Here is a 24444-nt window from a genome sequence, read left to right on the forward strand (position 1 = left end):
GTGGGGAAGAGGAGGCCTGAGAGAAAGAAAAGGAAAGCAAGAGAGAAAGGGGGGAGATGAGCCCTCTGAGCCACACCTGAATAAGATGGAAACAGAGCCTGCAGCTCTGGCCTTCACACTTAGCCTGTCCTTCCCTGAGTCTCAGGATACCCTCAGTGAGGTCCCAGTCACATTGCAGCCTTAGATGGAAACTCACAGTGATTTCGCCCCAGCGTGGGCTGCCTGGGCAGCGTGGGCTGAGAAGAAAAGGGATCCGCCACCCTTGTCAAGGCAGGCCACTCAACTGTGGACGGGAGAACACTGACTTGGCGAGGGGAGATTGGCTGATTCGTGCTCAACATGGACAGACCTTGAAAACAAGCTCGGTGCAAGAAGCCAGACTCAAAGTCACACGGTGTGACTCAGTGGCAGCTGATGTCTAGAACACGGAGATCCACAGAGACAGAAAGCAGGTAGGTGTTCTCGAGTGGGGAGCGTAGGTGATGGGTGGGGGTGGGGGCCATGGGGGTGGATGCTGCTGGCTACGGGCTTCTTTTTAGGTTGGTAAACTGCTGCAGATTGGTGTGACGGTTGTACAGTTCTACCGATCTACTAAAGCCCATTGTACTATAGGTTTTACGTGTATTCTACAGTGTCTAGTGTCTAAATAAGGCTGTCACCAGGGGGTAAACAAGATAAGCCCATCACCGGGCTGCTAAACTGGTGCCTCGAAGGTTCCCTCTAGGTTGTGTGCTCACAGATGGAAAGCCCTCCTGTATGGCCCATGCCTGCACTGAGGAGCCATCCCACTTGCACACACCTGCACGGCCCACACCTGCATGGCCTACACCTGCATGGTCCATGCCTGCACTGAGGAGCCATCCCACCTGCACAGCCCGCACCTGCGTGGCCCACACCTGCACAGCCCATACCAGCACTGAAGAGCCTGCTCCCCTCTCAGGCAGCAGGGTGATGTCTGTTGGCCGTCTGAGAGTAAACTGACAAAAGGCACCAAGAGCTGGACACTGATGAATGTATATCTGTTCCTTAATCCTGCAGCTCACCTGAGGGGCTGCCCACAAACAACCCCAGAAGGCTCACAGCGTCCCCTGTGTGACAGCCTCAGCCTGAACATGTCCTTGGAGGCAGCCATGGATCACAGAGGGTCATTAAAAATACTAACAACGTAAGCTGGGCGGGAGTGGTGCATACCACTGCTTTATCCCAGCACTCGGGAGGCAGAGGCAGGGGGATCTCTGTGAGTTTGAGGCCAGCCTGGTCTACAGAGTGAGTTCCAGGACAGCCACGGCTACACAAAGAAACCCTATCTTGAAAAACAAACAAAAAACAAAACACGGCTGGGAGCTGTACTAGGTCGATAAAGTGTTGGCCCTGCAAGTGTGAAGACCTGAGTGTGGGCCCCAGAACCCACACTGAAAAACACACAATAAACCTAGGTCTATACTTGTAATCCCAGCACTGGGGAGCAGAGACAGGTGGATCCCTGGGTTCACTGGTCCGTCAGCCTAACCTACTTGACAAGCTTCAAGTCGGCCAGACTCTTGGAAAGAAGACGGAAAGAGTCTAAGGAGGAATGACCTAAGGTTGTCCTCTGGCCTCTGCACACACATATATGAATGTGTGCCTGTATATACATGTACCTTCACACACACAAACATATACAGATAATCAAAACAAAGACCCGGGACTCAGGAAAATGTGTCTGAGGTGGAAGGCATCCTGTTGCAAAAACTGTACGTGTGAGATTGCAGTGGCAGGTTGCAGGGACTGTAAGCTTCCTGCTATGGCAACCCCTTCCCATGAAGAGTGCTGTCCAGGTCTGCTCTCTTGTTTAGGACAGACGGACTCAGGGCAGAATCCCCCATGGGCCTGTGAAATTCCCCATCAGGAGTGCATGTGCTTAGCGACAACTCTCCTAGGCCACCTTGGCATCCTCAGTCCTCCCCACTCCCCTGGGCCTCGGGGAGATGCCAGGGGCACTATGGGCGCAAGAGGAAAATCACATGTCTTGGGCAGGAACGTGCCTGGGTGGTGGGTGCTGTCTGATGCTACAGGTAAGAGTGGGGACCCCAGGCCTTGGAGCACACCTTGTTCCCTCCAGGCCCTGTGTTCCTCTACAAACACTGGGTGTCCTGCGGTACACCTTTTTATCTGTGCAGCTAGGCCTGCAAGAGTAGGTGAGGGGTTTCTCGGCCTGCTCAGTCTCAGGACACTGTCCTAGATTCTGACGTAAGTGGCAGAGAAAATGGCCGTGAATCCAGCCCTTGGAAGCCTCCAGGGCCATCTGCCTCAGATGACCTTGACTGACCAGCCTGGAGTGGGTGACCAAAGATTGGTTAGAAAAGCAGTCTGGGGTCTGGCTCCTGGGCAGGAATCCAAAGGGGTCAAGGGGAGGGTTAGCCTGAGCCTCTGCATGGTAGCCTAGAACCTTCCCAACATCTTTGCTGAGTTAACCACTCCTCTGGCTCAAGGACTTAGGCTGTCACTCCAGAAATCCAGCCCTGCCTTGCCACACCTGGGGGCTTCCCCCTCCCTTGACAGACACCTAGTGAGCTCATGGGCGGATAGGGAAGCTCTGCCTTGCCAAGAAAGGGGCATGAAGCCACAGCTGCAGCCTGGAGTTTTACGCGCCCGTGTGCTGGCAGCTGCCGCCCTACCTGCAGCTCCTTGTCCGAGTACTTCTGAGGGTTCTTGCTCCCTTGGCTCTTCTTGCGGAGCTTCTTCAGCTCCGCCTGACACTTGTCCAGGGCATCACCTTTGCTCCTCTGTTCTGTCTGGTACTTCTTCAGTGCAGCCTGGGGAACCACGACACAACCGTGGATGCCTGTGAGTGCTGCAGACCGCTCGATGCCCCTTCCTCCATCCTCCCCACTCCCTAGCCACAGCAGGTTCCCGCTGGCCAGAGTGAGGCAGGGGCCACAGCTGCAGGCCTCCTCCTTGTCTTCCTCTGGCAGATCCCTAACCTCCAAGACCAAAATCAGACCTGGAAGCAGCCTGTCCTCATTCCCTGGCCCTAACGGTAGGTGCAAGGCCATAAACTTGGGTGGTGGGTACTGGACTTGCCTGGGCTGAGCGGCAAGAACAGTGAGGCACAGACAAGGCACTCAGCGGGTCCTACGGTACAAGCCAAGGGCTTATGACGAGAGGCTGAGAGGCAGGGGAGCTGCACACGGCTCTTCTCTAGGCCACTAGGGTGGGAGTCCAGCTAGGAGACAGATCCCCAGGAGAGGCAGAGGCAGAGGCAGGCCTGGCAATGGCGGCCCAGCAAGCACGGCGCAGACTGTACTTACACTCAGGTACCTGGAGTCCAGCTCTACCTTCTGTTCCAGCTGTGTGAGCAGCTCATTGTGGAAAGACTTCAGCTGGAGGCAGGGAGGAAACACTGTTAGGCAGCTGTGAGACACGCCGCAGGCAACGGGAGCAGAGCCAGCCTGGACACGGTACCATGCAGGCCCCAAGGGGCCAGGAGGCTCCCAAAGGTGAGGATGGGACAGGAGTCTTTCAAGCCTGGACACCCCATTTCCACCACCCTCCCTCTGATGGATCATTCAGGTAAGGGCTGAAGGAACTGAACCTGAATCGAGAGAAAACTCTGACTTTGCCACCCATGAGCAGCAAGAACGGGGACCTGGCTAGGGCTATCATCAAGGCACTAGTGACCCTTCCACGGCTGACCTATCACAGGTCCCCGTGGCCAACCGAGCATGAGGCCCTGATTTCCTTTCTTTTCCCGGGACCCCAAGACACAGTCATCTTCCCGGCAGATCACTGTAACTCATGTGACCTGTGTTCCTGTCTCTGAGTGTTGACCGCATAGCTACGGAAGTCCCAATAGACACACAGATAAAGCACATAGCCGGTCCTCTTCAGCTGAGGACCCAACTGCTCACCCATGTCTGCTCCTGGAACCCAAGGTGGAGGTCCCAGAGGCCACACTCACCGTCTCTTCCAGCTGGTTCTGGATCTGCCGGTGGACTTCAGCCATCTGGAAGAGGACGTCCCCTGGAGGAAAGAAAGTGGGTTAGATATTTCCAGTCACTGAGCCTACACCAGGACTAAATACTGGACACCACAGAAGGTCCGTGACTCTAGACAGAGGAGCTTCTGGAAAAAAAAACCCCGGTGGGAGGGGAAGAAGGAACAGAAGAGTCTAAAATGATGAGGGGTTAGAATCTGAGTTAGCGTGCCTGGCATCCTTATGGGCAGTTCAGGTGTCCACATGGAAGCACACACATAGGGCAGGGACATGTGGCGGGAGGCCCTGTGCAGACAGGCTTTTAACCGCGTGCATCACAAACGGCACCTACACAGACCTCACACCAGCCAGTGATGTACTGAGCCACACACCAGAGCAGACACACCTCCTGTGCAAGGCACAGAAAAACCACCCTCTCTGACCCAAGGCCTCACTGCCAGTTTGCATGAGAAAGGCATTCTGGGCCCTGGGTCCTCAGCTGGCATGAGTCCCAGGAGGACAAAGTGGTCTCAGAGCCACTTGCCCTGGAAGAATGTGCCCTTTTGACCCGTGGTGTCAGCCGAGCTGGTGGGCTGGTGCTGTGGACCGGCTTGGCAGAGGCCTAGGCTCACGTGCCACGGAGCACTGGGCATGGCTACGGCTCCATAAATGTTTCCCCAGGACACCAATGCTTGGGGAACTGATGTGGCTTGGCCTACACGTGAAGGGTAGACTGAAACAATAGAGGTTCATCAGTCAATACCATCCAGGGCCTTTCTAGCTGGGACATCACTTGCCTGGGGCACACATTCCAGGCTGGACTAGTGTCTGTTTGCCCAGCTGAGCTGAGCCCTATCTACAGAGCCGACACTAAGCTGCCAATAACCACCTCCTGCTTTTGACAAGCACACAACAGAAGAAAGTAGAAGGTAAGAGCCTTGAGCACCAAGGGCCCCGCACACTTTCCTTTAAGTCCAACAATGAGCAAATCAGATCCCAGCACCTGCCTCCCACTCCAAACCTAGGGATGATGGCTCAGGCCGGGCAGGCAGCCGGAAGGGTCGTGGTTAGGAGCCCTTGACCTGTCATGTATCTCCCGTTGTCAAATGAGCACAAGTTTCCCGCTCCCTTTCTTTTTCCAGGGGCCTGAGACCCCAAGTCATGCTCAGCTGGCCACAGGAGACATGTAACGAACGGGTCGGGCACACAATGCCTCTAACCAAGACCAACAAGGCTGCCTGCCCTCTCTGCCCCGGGCCATCTTGCCTGCAGGGCAGACTCTCTCATCTCCTCCTGTGTAGAGAAACCCAGTAGTCTAGTTCCACTTGCCTGCCTGGCAACTAGCTGGTAACTTTTGGGGAAGTCCGGGACCCTGGCTGGGTGCTATGGACAGACACGGAGAAGGAGACCCATGTCTGTGTCTGGAGGCTGAAGTGTATGCTGCTAAGCTGCTCCTCTGGTCCTGCCGGGCGCAGAATTTTTCTCCCCAGGAGTCCCTCTTTGTCATCCACTGTCGCCAACTGGAAACCAGAAGAAATCCTCTGACAACAGAAGCCTTAGCTGGAGGGTGCCTTCCTCTGGGACATCAGTTTCCCCTGGGGAGTTCATCCAGGTCTGGGGAGGCCAGATTCTTGGGGAACCCTCTTTGGCCCATGAGCTATTGTTTTAATTCCAATGACCACAGGGACACTGAGCACTGACTGAAAATCGGGTGTTGCACAGATTTCCTACACCAGTTAGCATCGTGTGTGAGGCCACACCAGCCACCGTCAGTAGCAAAGGACTCTCCAGGTCAGCAGGGTGGGCAGTGGCCAGATCTACGACTCACCATACCAGCCCCACACCGCTTGCTGACCACCGCCTTGCAGGTCATCCTTTGTGGGCAAAGGGCAAACACAACAGCTGGGCGGGAGCTGTGAGCAAACCACCTGGGTCACCTGGATAAACGTACCGTGGATGCCAGGGGTAAAAACTGCACAGGCGTCTGCCCGGCACCACGCCCTAGGTGTATGACCACAGACCTGCATGAAGCCTAACACTTATGGCAAGGGGACAATGACTACCCCAGAAACTGCATCCCTGTCATAACTGTGTATGGCCAATAGGAAGCTGTGGTCACAAAGTCAGTGACAACTTATACACCAAGGGTCAGGGCAAGTGGCCTCAGGTTTGCCAGACCCCTCTAAAGAGGACGGAAGTCCTACTCCTGGCCCACTCTGGACCTGGACTCCCTTGTGCTTGAAGGGACTGGGGAGCACAAGGGGACAGAATTTATTGTGAAGGAACCTGGTCCCTTATCGCTGCTGAGATAAACAGATGAGGCCAGGGGAGAGGTGGGGCCATAGGCATGGTCCCCATGGGGACGTGGCCTTGGTTGCCACCAGCACACGTGCCCAGGCATGTCGACCGTTCAGCGGGTCACCAGGGCAATGTCCCACATGCTCAGAACAGGGCTCATGGGAAACCTAAAGCCACAGAGCTTTCTACACTCAGACCAGAAGCCACCAGTGTGCAAGCAAGAAATACAAGCCCCCGAGTAGCAAGTCCTAGGGTCCTTCATGTTTTTCTGCATCTGTAAGTTCCATAGGATGGAAACCCGCTGCCCCCGAGACAAAGAAGGACCCAGAAGTACTCTGGGCTTTGCTTGATCATGTTTTCATGACTCAGAGGGTCTGGGGTCTATCTCCTGGCTCTTAACATCCCAGATACCTGGGAATGAGCTATAACTACACCCAGGGGGAAAGCATGCAACCACAATGGGTATGCAGTCTGGCCTGGCAGGGGAACCCACCTGAGTCCCTGGCAGCACTGGCCTTACTCTCTCACTTTGGATTACGCCCACTCACCCTTCCTTTGGCCTGTGCGACCAGCCCCTCAAAATGGCTGTGAGGTCTACACGAGGAGGAACGGGGCAGTGGCGACCAAGCTAGAGATCTCCTTATAGGTTGTTGCTCTTTCCTCTGGCCACATTCTTTAGGGCCAGAATGACGAGTCAATGTCAAGACCAAACAGAGAGCAGTGCACGCCAGTCCAGGAACCTCAGAGAGTGGTGTGATCAGACAGCAGATCCTTCCAGAATGACGAGTCAATGCCAAGACACAGAGAGCAGTGTACGCCAGTCCAGGAACCTCAGAGAGTGGTGTGATCAGACAGCAGATCCTTACAGGGGACTCCCGATACCCACGGGTGTGTGAAGGGTCTCATAGGATTTTGTTCTGCTGATGGGTGTCAGGCCCAAGAGGACAGCAGTTACTGCTCCATCTGGGATGTGTCAACACTCAGACACAGAGCAGTGTCCTGATCCACTAGAACCCTCAGTTCAGAGCCCCAGCTGGGTAGCCTGTCCCCACCCCCACATATGGTGGGTATGCATGCAGGGGCCCACCTAGGCAAAGGCAAAGAACAGGGTACACGTGTGCATGTGTGTATGCATATGAGAGAGAGAGAGAGAGAGAGAGAGAGAGAGAGAGAGAGAGATAGCGATGCAAGCTGGTGCCGTGCAAGATCAGCCCACATGGTGAATTTTAAACTGCATTTTACAGGCAGCTGCAGGAAGCCACGTGCAGTAGGGCCTGAACATGCACAGCCGCCAGCACTTAACCCCTGGAGTACCATGAGCACAACATGCAGGGGAGGCACAACTAGCCACCCCGAGCACCCCACTGCAGAGGGGGAGTCTGCAGCCAGGGGTATTGATTTCTGCCAGAGGCCACGAGAAGTTTTGTCCATTGGCCCTTGTGCACTTCTTGCATCTGAAGGACTGCAGGCCAGGAGGGACAGAGAAAGAAGCAGGGCTGGGCCCTCATTGTGGGCTCTAAGATCTCCCACCCTCTCCTTTCCCAGGAAGATCTTTCCAGGTGCGCTGTGCTACAAAAAAGAGGCTTGCTTCCTTTTAGAAAAAGATGTTTTATTGTAATGATGTTGGGGGTGTGTGCACACGAGTGGAGACCAGATGAGGGCATCAGATCCCTGAGGCTAGAGTTACAGGCTGCTGTGAGCTGCTGACATGGGTGCTCAAAACCAAACTTGGGTCCTCTGTAGAGGCAGTATGGACTCTTGACCACTGAGCCACCTCTCCAGCCACGGGAAGAATCCACCCCATCTCCTGGGGACCTAGAGCGCCAGGGCCACAGCACAGGTGGGCCCCAAACTTGAAAAACCGGATCAGATTGGGAAACGAACGAGGCCCAATGTGCCAGAGCAAACAGTGAATGAGGGAGGTAAATCTTTACAGCTGCCACCTCATGAACCTCTCCAGGGAGTGGAGTATCAGCAGGGGTGACTGGCAGCAGGTGGCCCAACCCAGGGCCCTGGCATGGCAGATCCCAGAGAGACGGAAGCCCCTGGCATGCCAGGGTAGTGAGTCAGCCTTTGTGCATCAAAGGAGGGAGCAGTAACCGAAGAGGGTGGCACTGGGGCTAGGACAGCTGGACACAGGAGGGTTCCAGGACCCCAAGTATTGGGGAACATAGGAGGTAAGATCCCCCCAAAAGCACATATGGGTGCCAGAGACAACACATTTGGGATAAAGTTGAGAAACACAGGTAGCCATTGCAGGAGACCACACCCTCCTCAGCCTCTACCAATGTAGAGTGAGTCAAGCAGCTAAAAGGTCTGAGTCACCCTGCATGTCACCCCAAAGCCTCAGTTTTAAAGACTTCTGGAGATAAGATCTCACATATTTCATTCAGGCTGGAGTCAGGAGCAAATTCACTATATAGCCTTAGAGAGAGCCTTGAACTCCCGATGCTCCTGCCTCTGCCTCCTGAATACTGGGACACAGGTGTATGCAACCACACCTAGGAGACTCCCTTTCCTTGGCCAATTAACATTCTTTGGGTGGAAAGAACACGTATCTAGGCTGCCTGACTGCTTGCACTCACTGGCAAGTCCATCCTCTCACTGACATTAGCATCGACTTCAGGATTCTGGGGCATACGAAGACCAGCGGTGACATCCAGCTTGGATTCTAGGGCCTTCCAGTGGTAGGTAGCCATTGTTGGACTAACTGGACCACAGCCTGTAAGCCATTCTAATAAATCTCCTTCCTCTCTCTATATATACAAATCCCTATATATGGAGTCATTCTGTAAGAGCTCTTCCTAAACCCCACTCCTGGTGTCGATTTCTGTTGTATTTAGGGTCACTACTGCTGTGATGAAACATGACCAAAAGCACCTGTGGGTTTATTTGATTTACACTTCCACATCATCAAAGTCTAACCTTGAGTTCATCATGAAAGGAATTCAGGACAGGAACTCTAAAAGGGGAGGGACCTGGAGGCAGGAGCTGATGCAGAGATCATGGAGGAGTGCTGCTTACTGGTTTGCTCTTCCTGGCTTGCTCAGCCTGCTTTCTTATAGAACCCAGGACCACCAGCCAGGGCTGCCACCACCCACAACGGGCTAGACCTTCCCTTATCGATCGCTAATTAAGAAAATGCTCCACAGGTTTGCCTACAGCATAATCCTATGGAGGCGTTTTCTCAATAGAGGGTTCTCTCCTCTGAGAGCTTGGGTTAAATTAACACAAAACTGTCCAGCTCAATTGTTCGCATCCAGGGCAGCTGTGGCGGAAGGCCTACAGGGTCATGACAGCCCTAAGTATGACCTCATGTGATCAGTCTTCCTGCTGCATGCTTTTTAACATGGTGTGCGCGCGTGTTGAGATATACAGATATCTGTGCACCACAGGTGTGTCTGGTGCCATGGAGGCCAGAACTGGCAGTTGAATATACTGAACTGGACTTACAGATGGTTGTGAGTGGCCATGCAGGGCCTCTGGAAGGGCAGCCAGTGTTCTTAACCTCTTAGTGAGCTCTCCAGTCCTGTGATATACCTTCTTTTGTCATTGTTGTGAGACATGGTCTCACTATGTAGATCTGGCTATTCTGGAACTTGCTATGTTGACCAGGCTAGCCTTGAACTCAGAGATCCACCTGCTTCTACCTCCTGAGTGCTAGGAAGTGTGCCAGGCATGATACACGTTTTTGAGGCCCTCTCAGGTATACAGCCAGAAAGGGTACCGGCAGCCAGAACTTAGTGTATGGGCAGACTAGGGGTCTCACTTCTGCCACTATGACACCTCTGCCAGGACAACGGCCATCTGAAGACTGGAGGAACTTTAGAAGACTGAGGGTTTCCCCACACAGAGGTGGAACTTGCCAAGGTGGCCAAGGGGCTTGAACTGGTCTGGATTTCCCCTAAGAACCCTGTCCTTGTCCCTGCCCCGGCTACTCCTAGACTATTCTGAAGACAAAGCAAGAACACAGTTCTCCCTGGAGGCTCCACATCCTCCCGGAGGGTAAACTAAGGGCTTGCTCCTGGAAACACTCGATTCATCTTGGCTTGCCCTCGCCTGGCAGGAACTGGGATGGCCAAATGTTGGAATTCTGAGGTTTAGGGCTCAGTCCCGTCTGCTTCTATTCCTAACTAATTTCAGGCCGATTTCAAAATTACACAGACCCAGTGTGACACACCCAGACTTGGTCCTGGGGAGCTGAGGAAAGGGGAGCATTTAAGACCAGGAGTTCAAGATCAACGTGGGCAGTATCCAAGACCCGACAGAAAAGCACAGAGGCTTTGACAGCTACACGCGGAGCCCGAGGCTGGCTAGCAGCTGGGAAACTGAGGGACGTGGTGGCACTCAAGAAGCAGTGCTGGCACCACTGGGTGCCCAGTGAGTTCGTAACAAGAAGGAAATGGGCTAAGGGGCACATGGCTTCCAGGGGAGTCCTCATACCTCCAGTAAGGCTGAAGGCGAGAGTGCGGGGGCAGCCTGCAGAGGCAGTGTAGGGCGCAGGATCAAGCCCCAGTCAGAGGAAGGGCCCTGGACATGGAAGACAGTGCCCTGGAGGTGGCGGGTACTGTGGGGATGACAGATGCACATGAACAGGTGACAGAGGTGGTGTCTTCAGAACTCTGGAAAGATTAGACTTGAGGGAGGAGCCTATGCAGAGGCAGACCTCAGGCGTCTCCACCCAAACTCAGGTGCTTAAAACCATCTGGACTGTCAGGTAAGAGGGCCTGTGATACATTCAGAGAAGCCTGGGAAGGCCGGCCATAGAGACTCGGAACAGAATGGGGGGGGGGGGGTGCGGTACGGGAGAGGGGTGGGGCATGGGTTCTGGGGAGTGGTATGGGAGATGGGGTGGGGCATGGGTTCTGGGGATACCTGTGGCTGACAGTGGCTGATGAGGCCTCAGGCAGCAGCAGTGGGACCTGCCTTGCTGCTCTTCCCAGTTCTAAACAGAGCAGACCTCACCTTCCACTTGAACTTGGCAAGCACCAGGAAGTCTCCTCAGACTCTGAGTGCTGGCAGTGCAGACTCAGCCACACCATTGGCTGCAGCTGTGGGTGAATCCTGGGTAGGCTGGTTCTACAGCCACTCCCAGGAGCTCCCATGGTGGGAAGCTGCCTGGAGATGAAAGGGGGGATGCTGTGGCTCTGTGGCTGGGAGGCAGGCACATGGTCTCCCCACCCCACCCCCTAGAGTCTATGGGAGAGCCACAGAGACAGTACAGCGAACAGCGCTGGTTTTGCCACAGTTCCAAGTGTTAAGGCTCGCCCATTGCTCAGTGCTCCTCCTGACGTTAAGCACGTGCATGTGATTTTTCTGAGCCAGTTGCAGAGACTGTAACTGCCTCGAGCTCAGTATCCCAGTTTGTGTCCTAGGAGCAAGGACGTCTTGCCACATCAGGACATCTTCAGTGTCCTGACAGTAGGGTTGCCACGGGTCCCCTTTAAACCCACAGAGCAGAGATGCAGCTGTTCCTGTTGCTCTTGCGGGCAAGCCAGCACTCCATGTGCCTGCGCTCTGTGCTGGGCAAGCCTATGAGGATAGCACGCCAGGGCCCTCACCTCATACTCCAGAGTGTCCCCTACATTGTACTCTCTGTAACAACTGTGCCTTAAAACACTCAGTCCTGGGCCAGCTAAACAGCTCATCAGGTAAAGGCGCTGCCATCAAGCCTGACAGCCTGAGCCTGATCCTGGGGGTGTAAGGAACAAGGAGACACACTCTGGCAATTTGTCCTTCCACAGCACCCCCCAAACACCTTGCATGCTTATGTGCACACAAAAATAAGAATGTAATAAAAATTCAAAACATTCAGCCTTACTTTTCTCTTTCAGAAACAACAGTGTTCTTATAATGTGCAGATGACAAGATGCTGCAGGGAAGGAGGAACCTAAGAGACTGAAGGAGGCGGGGAATGGAGAACAGACACCTGCAGACACCACCCAAGGCCGCCCCAGTCCCCAGATGAGGGGCTCCTAATCCTGCATGGAGAGAGCACAATATTTTCAAAAAAGACCTTAGAAGGAAACACTTGTTCAGTGTGATGGCTCTATGGGTATAAGCACTTGTCACTATGCCCAGTGACTTAAGTTTAGTCCCCAGGACCAAAAGCAAACTTTGCTATCAACGCAGCCCAGACCCATGAAGATATCTACGGTAAAGCAGTGGTCGGGGTGCAGTGTGAGCGGCTGCACATCACTGGACTGTTGTTCTGCAGGGCTGGGCACATTCTGTGGGAGGCCAGGACTCAGACAAGAGATGCATCCCTCTCCATGTGCACTACCAAAGTCCGGGACTCACTAGTGCCATCGGCCTGGGCCAACAGCCAAGCAGATCTGCCAGGCACTTGTTTCCGGAAGGAAACTCAGGTGATCACAGGGAGGCGGTCTCCACCCCAGGCTTCCAGGCATGGTACGAGAGGGTGGGTAAGACTATGAGAAGACAGCTAGCATCACACACAAAGGGGTGGCCCAACAAGGGTCCTTGTGAGGCCACGGTCTCCCAAGCATACCACCTTCCCTAGCAGCAAGGTCCACTGCCCATCTGCTGGCTAAAGCTGTTCCCATGAAGAAGAGGGTGGTTTGAGTAACAGACCTCAATTACTACGGGGCCTATAGGGAAGGGCTGCAGGCCCTGGCAGACTGCAGGTGGCTAAGCAATGAGTGGATATTATACCCGGTTGCCAGAGTCACCGGGGCCAGGTCTCCTGATTCGGGGAAGAGCCTGGTGAGCAGGGGCTGGATGACACCTGCCTCCAATACCACAGGCACAGCACCCCTGCTGAGGGCTGGTCCTTGGGCGGTCCCCTCTTCAGAGCAGCCAGAGTGGGCGAGGCATGAGAAAAAGAGTAAAGAGCCCCCAGGGTCTCTAAACAGCAGGTGCCTCAGTGCCCTCTTTCTAGAGGAGGTTGTGTACTGCCCTCTGACATGCTCCCACGGGGATGAGTGTCGTGGCAAAGTTACAGGGATTTCAGCTAGACCCTATGACACGCTCACACAGTCAGTGTGGAGTCTAGGGAGAACTGCCCGTGTCATGAAGCTCAGTGTGACCCTTGGACCAGGCACTCTATCTGCACCTCATGGGGGAGCCTCAGTAGACGGTGGGAATCAAGGAGAGCTAAGTTTTCTTTATACCATCAGGACTCTGCCCCTGGGCCCTCCCCGGAGCAAAGCATAGGAAAATGGAGTGTCGGGGCAGACCAGCAGAACATGGCGAATCAGTCAGATCCTTCCGGGTCAGGAAACTGGACCCAGCAGCTAACGAGCCCTGTGAGCCCAACCTTATCCAGAAGGAAAGACAAGACAAGCACAGCTTGACTTGGAAGCTGTAACAGTGGCAAATGGGCATTGTGCTGGGAGAGGGACAGCCTCCCTCAGGCCCGCCTTGGCAGGGAAGTGCCTGACATGCTCCCCATATTCTCAGCAAAGCCTTCAAGGGTGGAGTGCCTACAGACCAGGTGAGCTTTGCAGGGCCTGGAGAGGGGGCGTCTGTAACCTTCAGGTGACCCTAGCTGCCGCAGCCCTCCCGGAGTGAGCTCCAGTCCCCAGAAAGGGGAAGAGAGCCTGAGAGCAGGGCGCTTGTGCTGTGGAGTGTCATCAGGGGGTACTCAGGCACAACAGTGCCCAACTGCTGGGCACCCCTGTCATTCGGGGAGGAGCCAGATCTGGCATCCCCTCCGCGGTGGCAGAGGGGCTCTATGCCAGGGGTCAGCTGCTCAAACTTGGCTGTAAGCACACCTCCACCTTCCAGAGCCTTCTGGAGCAAATATCCATAATGTTCAATTATTCTGGTGGCTTCCAGAGCGGAAAGGCACCTCCAAGCGCTAATTAACATAGCCTGAACAAGGCCCCGATATAGAGCTCTCATTAGGTGAAGACAGACAGAGGGGGCTGCCAGGACACCATGCTGTTAAAACCGCTGGGCGGGAAAGGGGCGGACAGGAGGTGAGACAGTCAAGGGGCCCCCTGGACAGTTACTAATCCTGCCTTCCCTCAGCTACTCTCCAGACGCCAGTTCTTCAGAAGTACAGCTCCTCTCCCACCTATGGAAAGGCCAGAGTGGAATGTGGCCAGGGGGTGACCGAGAGAAAATCGATGGCTGTGTTGCCATGGTGATGGCAGCAGACAGCAGCTCTTATAGGCATGTTGTTCTGAAACAAAACAAGTCCAAAGTGTCACCTGGATGTCCATGTTGTCTCAACAGCTGGACCATGGGTGCTCGGACTTTGAGAAAAGCAGGGAGAGGTAGGGCCAAGCCCAGGCTCCAATCCAGTGTCCACTGTCCTGAGTCACTGGCCACTATTTGCATTCTGCCTGCTCAGACCCCTGGTCCAGTGTCATCCAGGGGACTGCTCCCATCTGGGAATTTTCAGTGCATCCTGGTTGGCCATGGACCACATGCTTCTGAGTCATGGTACACAAAGCAGCTATAGGCTCTCTCTGATGTGGCTGTTGCACAGAGAGACAAAGATGGTGGGACTTGATCCAATGTTCTCCCCACGTAGATGAGTGGCCAGAGACTTATCATAGCTCCAACAACATCAGGACCCCTCCCTGCCCCATTCACTAGAGAGCATCTTAGCAAGACCTGCTGGTCCTCAGTCCTGTCTATCTTCTCTTGGACCTGATGTCTGTGAGGACCACAGAGGGCAGCTGCCACGTTCCCACTCCTATTCATGGTGACCAAGCTCCTTTGGTAAAGCAAACTAGACACCAGGTCAGGAAGCTGTCTGACACCCTCAGTATGAGAGCTCAAGCTCTTGCCCGCAGCTTAGAACAGAGTCTATTGCATTCTTTCTGGGCTAATTTTCCGAGAACCAGCTGATCCAAGGGAACGAGTGTATCCCCAAAGACGCTTGTTAGCAATGTGGCTTGTCAGGCCTGTGTGGCGCCATCTCGGAGTCCTGAGGAAACACCCCAGCGCTGGCGACCAGAAATGCACTCAGTGTTACCCCGAAACACACCGGCCAGGCTTGGGGTGGCATGAGCAAGTTCCTTCCTTCACAGGGCAGACAGGGACAGGCACCCGGGTCACCCACACTCCACACAAGCTCAGCAGCCTGAAGGATGCACAGCGTTTGTGTGCTGTGCAGAAAGACGTGCTCTTGAGACGGAAGACACTGCAAACTTCTGCTGAACATCTCCCAAATCCATCCTGGGATCCAACTATGCTCCGGATCTGACAGAAGTTCCCCGGGTGGAGACCAGCAGATGGCCTTCCTGAGGGCTGCTGTCCCATGGACCATGCCTCTCTGACGACTTGTGCCCAGTGTCCCTTTCATCTTTGTCCTCTGACACTAAAGAGATGGAGCTGGCATTCTAGGACACTGTGCGGATGTTGATCGTCCACAACATGCTCATTTCAGCTGGCTAGTCTATCTGGGACAAGACCCAGCCCAGTCTCCAGGGATGTGACTGTTCTCATGAGACCTCGGGTAGGTGGTGAAATGCTTCCAATGTATACCAACATATACCAAGGGCAGTATAACAAAAGCCCACAGAGTTATTAAAAGCCTTTGGTTATTAAAAGTTTGGACCAGTTACTTTTAGTTAAATTTTTTAATTTATTATATACATTTTAGATTTATTGTATATATTATATATACATGTGTGTATATAGGCATATATACACATGTGTGTGCAATATATTTTATATATATATGTGAGTGTTTTGTTTGCATGTGCGCATATATATACATATGTGTATGCAATATATATTTTATATATGTGTATATATATATGTTTTGTTTGTATGTGCACATATGTACACATGAACATCGCCAGATGGTTGGAAGTCACTGTGTGGATGCCAGGAATTGAACCCAGGTCCTCTGCAAGAATGGCAAGTGCTCTTCACTGCTGAGCCATCTCTCCAGCCCTCTTTCTTTTTAGTTTTGTTTGTTTTTTGAGACAAGGTTTCTCTGTGTAGCCTTGGCTGTCCTGGAACTCACTCTGTAGAGCAGGCTGGACTCAAACTCACAGAAATCTGTCTGTCTCTGCCTCCTAAGTGCTGGAGTTAAAGGTGTGCACCACGGCCTGGCTTCTCTTAGTCTTTTGACACAGGAACTCATGGAGCCCTAGGCTAGACTCAAACTCTTGATAATCATCCTGCTTTGGCTTCCCCGGTACTGGGATCATAGGCGTGAGCCGCCACACCTGGATGCTTCTTCCCCCTCCCCTTTTGGTGCTTTTGTTTGATTGCTTTATTTTATTTTGAGACTGCTTTAAACTATGTCACAGAAACCTATGATCTCAGAGGCCCTTGGATTGAGGCCACCTCACTTCCCTCCTGCGCACAGGACGTCCATGACCTAACCCGTGTGACAACCGCTCTTCAGGGGACAGGGCTACCCGGACCTCTCCCATCTCTGACTGGACTCTTGACCAGTCCTGCCACTGGCCCTGAAGAACCCTGTTCTAAGTTTGCCATCTAGGGCTACTAGAAGACCCCTGACCCTCTCTGTACCTGCCCACATTTCTTATTGCATCCAGTGGCCCATCTCTTCCCAGCGCAGTCTGTATGTAGGTGCCTGATGTGCCCATACTCCTGACAGCCAGTGCTCTGGGGGACCCAGGGAAGGGCAGAGACCTGGCCACGCCTGGAGCACCTTGTGCCAACTGCTGACTGAGAAGTGAGCAGCTGGTGCTCTCCCTCATTAGCCCTCCCTGGAGTCAGAACGGATGTGATAAACAGGTTTTTGACTTCAGGGCACAAGGCTGACCACAGATCTGTGAGTCTTCGAGGGGCTCCCAGAGCTGCCGTTACTCCTGGGCAGCTCAGTCCTTAGGGTTTGGCCTTATGCTCGGGGGTGTCCCTGGGGGCCTTTGAGCTGCTGGAAGGGAATGTGAACCCCACCTCTAGGCAACCCTGGGACCCTGGTAGAGCCAAGCTTCTCAGAGCAGGAGCAGAGCCAGCAAGGAAGCCCGCTGTCTTCGCAGGGCCCCAGGCTGGGCTCTAAGCCCGCCCTACTGCAGCCAGGTGACACGGCGAGGATGGGAAGCACCAGTCAGGAGGCCCCTGCAGCCACCAGCTCTCTCACTGCTGTCCTCATTGATATTCCCATCACACAGCAGCCCAGGAGCTGAAGAACACGGACACCTGCTGCGTCTCCCCTGACTGTCACATAGTCACTGCCCAGGATTCAGCAAATCGAATTCAGACTGCTATTAATCGCTCCACAGCCTCAGTGAAGCCCCGCTGGGCTCTCAGCAGGGTGGCCAGGGCTGCCACACAAGAGGTCTGGCCACCTGAGCCTACCCTGCTGGCAGCCCCAGAGCCTCAGCTGAGTCAAGGTGCCCAGTAACTGCCCAGCAACGTCCACAGTGTACTTGGCATGGTAAAACATGGGGCCCTGCACTCGGGAGGCAGAGGCAGGCAGATCTCCGTGAGTTCGAGACCAGCCTGGTCTACAAGAGCTAGTTCCAGGACAGGCTCCAAAGCTACAGAGAAACCCTGTCTGGAAACCCCCTCCCCAAAACAATAACAACAACAAAAACAAAAAACCATGGGACCCTCGCTTGAGTCTAAGGGACCTCTGCGATCCTTATTTTTTACTGTCGAGTTGAGAGGAAGTGTCGTTAGCTGTGAAGGGAAGCCCCACTCATCTCAGGCATTGCCAAGCCCTTCATCCCTTTATTGTCCTAACCTTGACAGGCAGCTGGCCCAGACAGGACCTCAAGAGTCAGGCTCCTCAGGGATGGACAAGAGTCACAGCTCCCAGGGAGTGGGTTTCATCAAGACCTCCAACAGTGCCTCTCAGGATTCAGCAGTCTCTAAGATGGATCCTGCCCTGTGAGGTTCCGACAACTGGTAACACACCCAGTTGCTGTCACGTGCCCCAAGGAGAGGCTGGGACCACAGCCTCTTCTCTGAAGTGGAAGGCTGAGATACTCCAGCTCCCTGACCAGATGTGGGTGGGCTCCGCCTGACCTAGGAGCAACAGGATGCAGTCAGACCACCTCACGGCCTCACAAAAAGCACGGCAGCCCAACAAGCCGGCATCTTCAAAACTACCTAGGCCAACAGGTGCCGCTGGGGACAGCTGGAAGGCCTCTTGGGGTAAAGGTCTGAGCCCCCTCCATTCCAGAGCTGGATGCCTGGGGCCACACAGTGCAACTGGCTGAGCGAGCCTGATATGGGAAAGCAACCACGCTATAGCCTCGGGGCAGTCTCAGACCACTTGAGAAGACAGGACACTTCAGACAGGACATGACTGCGTCACACTTGCTCAGAGACCCATGACGGAAGCCAAGCCCACACTCTGAGGCAGGGCGGAGCTGCCTGTCTTCAAGCATCCTTACTTGGAGGCTGTGGTCAGCACAGACCATCTGCTGGTTCCCCCTGGGCCTTTTGAGACTCAGAAGCCAGGAGGGCCCCAGCTGAGGCACACAAGTCCCTGTGATCACAAACAAGCCTGCTGCAGGCCCCAGCAGGTACAAAGCAGCCCTTTAAAGCAAAGCACAGAAGAAGCCTCCAGAGACAGGCAAGGGGTTGAAGAACAGTCAGTTCAGGGGACAGCCCTGCGCAGAGCCTTGGGAGAGACTGCCTCAAACAGACCTGACCACACGAGGGACATGAGGGTCCCTTGCTCACTGCTTAACTTCGGACATCACACCTTCCCAAGTCCACAAGGCTATGGAATGCCAAGTCCATACAGAACACCTGAGCACGTGCCCACCTGTTCCGGTGTGCGCACCCTACCATGAACATCAGTGTTCCGGTCTTCTCCCCGTGCCAGATCCAGCCCAGTTCTAGGCCCCGGTCATCTTGGGATGGAGAGCTGCAGACAGCTGTCCAGCAGGCTGGTGAACAGTCCACTGTGGGGGACAGGCTCCACGATGCCTTCCACCTACACAGAGCACCAGCGCCACAGCCATGGTGGGCACCCAAGGCCCAGAAATAAAGGAAGGCATGCGGCCATTTATGGCCTGCTCTGGATCCTCCACGCCAGCCCTACAGCTGCCGGACAGCAGGGTTATGGATCAGAGAGGCAGGTGCTATCACATCTTAGCCAATTCCAGATTTCAGTCACGGGCGAAGGAGCACGAGCCTCTGTGGGAGCTCGACGGATGCACAGCGGAGTTGCTGGCTCCAGGTGCACCTGTCCAGCCCTAGGCCACCACCCAGGGCTCCCTGGCCAAGGGAACAGTGCATACCTCCGCAGACTCATGAATGGCTTGGAGCTCAGACCTGCATGGATACTCTCATCATCCCAAGTTGCTGGTCAGCCCCAGTACCAAAAAATCCCAAGAAAGCAGAAGTGGCAACCAAGCTCACATACAGATCACACACAGTGACAGGGAAGCACGGGGCTCACCTGCTCAGAGTTGTTTCTGGCACCAGGGCATCTCTGACAGAGACAGAGACAGACACAGGAGATCCAGAGAGGGGAGGCCACCACAGACCAGCAAGTGAGTGGCTACCGGCTAGGGCATCAGAAGGGCTGTGAGGATGCAGAACTCAGAGCTACCCTCCAGTCCTGACTAAGCAGCCTGCTATATCAAAGCAGAGCTCTTACAGGCTGCAGACTTTCTCACTGCAGGGGAAAAATAACACTCCAAGTGGAGATGAGAGGATGGTCCCTGCGTGAGTCTGCAGTCTCCAGCCCTTCCCTGGCTGGGCGGTCAGTCTGTAGTACAGAGAGACAGAGGATCAAAGGCAGGCCCTGCCCAGGCCACTCGCTTACTCCAAAGGGGAAAAAAAGGAACAAAGAGGTGTCTCTAGGGGACCATCTGAAGCAAGAGCGACTCCCTGGACATTCATTGTCCAGCACGAGGGGGTACTCTCTGGAGAGACTGGTGTGTGCGTGTGTGTGTGCGTGTGTGCATGCGAGTGTGTGTGTTTACGTGTGTGTGTGTGCAGGGGAGGGGCTGCGTATGACCCCTTGTGACCCATGAGAAGAATGAATGAAGCACAGAGTTCCAGAGGGGACTGGGGTGGGTGGGAGGGGCAGATGCCCACTGCCTGTGAAATGCTACACAATCCTAACAAGGCTGTCTTCCCAGAGCAGAGCTGGAGACATGGGCAGCTCACCCTGGCCATCACCCTATGTGGGAGAGCAAAGACAAGAAGCACTGGGAGGAAGGAAAGGGGTAGGGGTTGGCCAGAAAGAGCAGGACGGAAAGAATTAGCCTGGTTAGGTCTCCTGTATGCTTGACAACCAATCCCACCCTGTGCAGCCAGGGCCGGGGCCAGAAAGGCCTGGAAGGAAGTCCATAGTGAAGAGTGGGCTTTATAGGCTCCACCAAGATTGGATCACTAAGCCAGGTGGGTTGAAGCACACCTCTGGTCCTAGCTACTTCACAGGGGGGTTGAAGCACACCTCTGGTCCTAGCTACTTCACGGGTTAAAGTTTAGGGAGGATTGAGCTCTTGCACCCAGGAGTCCAAGACCAGGCTAGACAGCACAGCATAACTTTGTCTCAAAAAAGAAAGAGTGACCCCTGTAAACAAGTAATTAGGGACAATAGAGGATGGTCTGAGTAGTGTTTCTACACTTGGACAGACCTGAGACCCCTTCACCCCGGAAGGGACTACATTCTCTGAGGCTCTGATTTACCTCTCGATGGGGACCTTCCATATCTAGATCAGTCTGTCTTGGACATGCCGACCAAGTGGTCAGAAATGAACAAAGCTGTAGACAGGAGGAGGAGAAAAACCAAATGGTATTAAAAATAGACTACAAGTCTGGTGGTGGTGCATGCCTTTAATCTGAGTATTTGGGAGGCAGAGGCAGGAGGATCCCTGTGAGTTCAAAGCCTGCCTAGTCTATAGAGTGAGTTCCAGGACAGAGAGAGATACAAAGAGAAACCCTGTCTCGAAAAAAAAAAATTACAGATAAGACTAAATGATATAGAGAAGGTCATCTCATGATAACATGGTCTACCTTACCAGCACATGTATGCACTTGATAGCACAGCCTACAAACATGTGAGAGACACGGTCAGGAAAAGCACTGAGCTGCCTCTCTTTGGTACCAGGAAGCAAGCAAGCCCTATTTCACAGCAGTGCTGCCAAATGCCACAGAGCATTTATCTCCCATTTCCCATGAACCAGCTCGCTCAGAACAGCAACATCCAGTGTGAATAAACTCAGTTATAACCTAGAGAAGACCAGAGAAACGGATGGTAATTCTGCATTCGTGGAATATTCTACAGCGGTGAAAACGAACATACCCATTGCTGACAGTAATACTGAGGGCTCTAGAACAGAAAAGCAGGCTGTACACATCAACCTTCCTGTGGTTGACGCTCGTGGCAGGAGGACTACAAGGCCCTGCTTCTCTGAAGCTCTGCTCCCCTCCCGCTCAGGCTCACCTCCCCACTCCTCTTCACCTAGGGTGCTCATATACCACCCCCACTACTGACACTGCCACCATTCCCAGCCCCACCCCTGAGCACAGCTAGATAACTTAGGAGCTCCCGGGAAGACTGTAATAGCTTTCGGGGAGTGAGGACCAAGAACACAGAATCAGGGGGAAACGGCCTGGAACTCAGCAGCACCACTGGAAGCTGTTACAGCTGAGAGGTGATGCTTCGAACATAGCAAAGATCCTTCCCCACCTGGAAGCAGCCCAGCCACAGACACAGGAAAGCAGCAAAACCACTCTCCCAGGAGCAACACGGGAAGAAAACAGACAGGCTGTCCCGAGAACAGGGGAAGAAGCCAGGTGACCAGAGGCTCCAGGGAGAAAGGAGAAACAGGAGGAGGATGAACCCAGAGAATGGACAACAAAAATGATTCCAAGGGGGGCTGGAGAGATGGCTCAGTGGTTAAGAGCATCGCCTGCTCTTCCAAAGGTCCTGAGTTCAATTCCCAGCAACCACATGGTGGCTCACAACCATCTGTAATGAGGTCTGGTGCCCTCTTCTGGCCTGGAGACATACACACAGACAGAATATTGTATACATAATAAATAAATAAATATTAAAAAAAATGATTCCAAGGGCAGTCAAATTGATTTGGGGAGCAAATCAATTAACATCAATAAAAATGTGAGGGGTATTCCAGAGAAAAGAAAGTTGCTATAAGAAAAATCAATAAGCTGGGGCTGGAGAGATGACCCAGCAGTTAAGAGCACTGGTTGCTCTTCCAGAGGACCTGGGTTCGATTCCCAGCACCTGCAAGGCAGCTCACCACTGTCTGTAGTTCTAGGGGTTCTGACACCCTTGCACAATACACATGCAGGCAAAACACCAATGCACATAAAATGAATCATCAAAATTTTTTAAAAAATTAATAAGCTACCAAACTAAAGTTAACAATTAAATTCAAAATTAAGGGGGCTGGAGAGATGGCTCAGAGGTTAAGAGCATTGCCTGCTCTTCCAAAGGTCCTGAGTTCAATTCCCAGCAACCACATGGTGGCTCACAACCATCTGTAATGAGGTCTGGTGCCCTCTTCTGGCCTGCAGGCACACATAGACAGAGTATTGTATACATAATAAATAAATAAATAAATAAATAAATAAAAATTAAAAAAAAAAGAAAATAAATTCAAAATTAAAATTGACCTGTTTCTCCTCCTAAAAATACCAGAAGGCCCAGCTTGCTGGTGCATTCCTGTAATTCTAGCTCCTGAGAGGTGCAGGTAGGACAAGTAAATGAAAGACCAGATCAGCAAGATAACTAACTCATCAGGATATCATGTCACTAAGCTTGACAAACTGTCAGCTCTCGGGGACACAGTTTGTAGAAGAAATCAACTCCTAGAAGTGATTTTTGAACCGTCACACTAGCTCACCCTTCTCACCAAATGAATAAGTATAATAATCTTTTAAAATATTTATTTATTTTCAAGACAGGGTTTCCTCTGTGCAGCCCTGGCTGTCCTGGAACTTGCTCTGTAGGACCAGGCTGGTCTCCAATTAAGAGATCCACCTGCCTTTGCCTTCAGAGTGCTGGGATTAAAGGCGTGCGCCACCACACCCGGCTCAGAGTCAATGTTTTCAAGATAAACCCTGACACAAGATCTAAATTGTGGAGAACCTTCCAGAACCCATTATAAAGACAAGAACCCAAATAAAATAAAGGATACAAGCCCTTGAATTTAATTTTACTAAAGATAAATAAACGGCAAATAAGCACCTGAAAAAGATGATGAACATCATTAATTAGAGAAATGTAAATCGGGGAATGACCTAAACCAGGACAACCTGAATAGCACTCAGCAGACAAGCATACAATGAGCTGTACGGAACCCCAGACTACCAGTATGGCGCGACCTACAAGCGTGCGACCTACGAGCATGCAAGGGGGCCAGACGACGAAGCCCGCCATGCCCTGATGGCACTGCATTGACACCAGTCCCTCAATCACAGTGGTGGCCTGAAGATGGGGGGAGGCCCGACAGATGCGCCATCATGCACACAGGAAACTCTCCTCGCGGTATGTTCCCAACTGCACAGCTGATGCCTCATTCCCCCATAAAGCAGTGCAAGCGAGCGGTCCCAGTGGATTGTGGGTCTCAGCTGGGAAGAGGGCGTTTACGACTATCATAATACACTGTATTGATTTTAGCAAAGATTTTAATAGTTATACGGGGTAAGGTAGAGGATGGCACCAGAAAGCAAACTCCGCCCTAAGCATCCCTTGGCGGAAAGTTAAGAAGGGACAGCACGGACCTGTCTTTTAGACACTCGGAAGCAAGCAGCACATGGAGCGGAGCAGCTGACTGAGTGGGAGACGTGGGCAGGGAGGGGGCGGGTAGCAGGGCTGACTTATTTTTAAAGCAAAGCACTGCTGCTTTCACACAGACTCCAACCATTTGCTCTGCAATTCCACTCCCAGGTATCTGCCCGAGAGAAACGAAATATAAGCCCACACGGATACTTCACGCTCACGCTCGACACGGTGCTATTCACAGCAATCAGGGCAGAAGTCACTCCACCAGCAGATGAGCAGGCCAGGTGTGGCGACACCCACCTGTAATCGCAACACTACCAGCACTTGGGAGAAGGAGGTGGGAGGATTGGAGTTCATGCCAGCCAGAACCAGAGGGAGATAAACAGACGGGGTCCACCATACAGTGGAATATTGTCTGCAGTGGGGATTACCGGGTATCACAGTGTGCCCAGGCCTGTGGGCTCAGCTGGCAGGCAAGCACAATGGGGTGGTGAAGGCCTTGACTGTGGGGCCTCATTGGCAGGGGTGGCCAGGTCTGGGTTTGGTGGCCACATGGAGGTCCCACAAGGGA

At 53.3% G+C, this 24444-nt stretch overlaps 1 protein-coding gene across 6 annotated transcripts in view; it reads right to left on the bottom strand.

Annotated features, from left to right (window-relative positions):
- LOC121444072 (brain-specific angiogenesis inhibitor 1-associated protein 2) overlaps positions 1 to 24444 on the bottom strand; it is a 65703-nt gene that overhangs the window by 21459 nt on the left and 19800 nt on the right. For all 6 annotated transcript variants that reach the window (XM_041645829.1, XM_041645825.1, XM_041645827.1 and 3 more), the window contains exons 4-6: positions 3941 to 4002; positions 3291 to 3362; positions 2658 to 2795 (exon numbers count right to left, since the gene is read on the bottom strand). In XM_041645829.1, the coding sequence (XP_041501763.1) occupies positions 2658 to 2795; positions 3291 to 3362; positions 3941 to 4002 (272 nt within the window). The remainder of the gene's footprint in view (positions 1 to 2657; positions 2796 to 3290; positions 3363 to 3940; positions 4003 to 24444) is intronic.

The sequence above is a fragment of the Microtus oregoni genome, unplaced genomic scaffold (assembly GCF_018167655.1).
Source record: "Microtus oregoni isolate MIOR12 unplaced genomic scaffold, Mior012 000117F_ref0000505, whole genome shotgun sequence".
NCBI lineage: Eukaryota > Metazoa > Chordata > Mammalia > Rodentia > Cricetidae > Microtus > Microtus oregoni.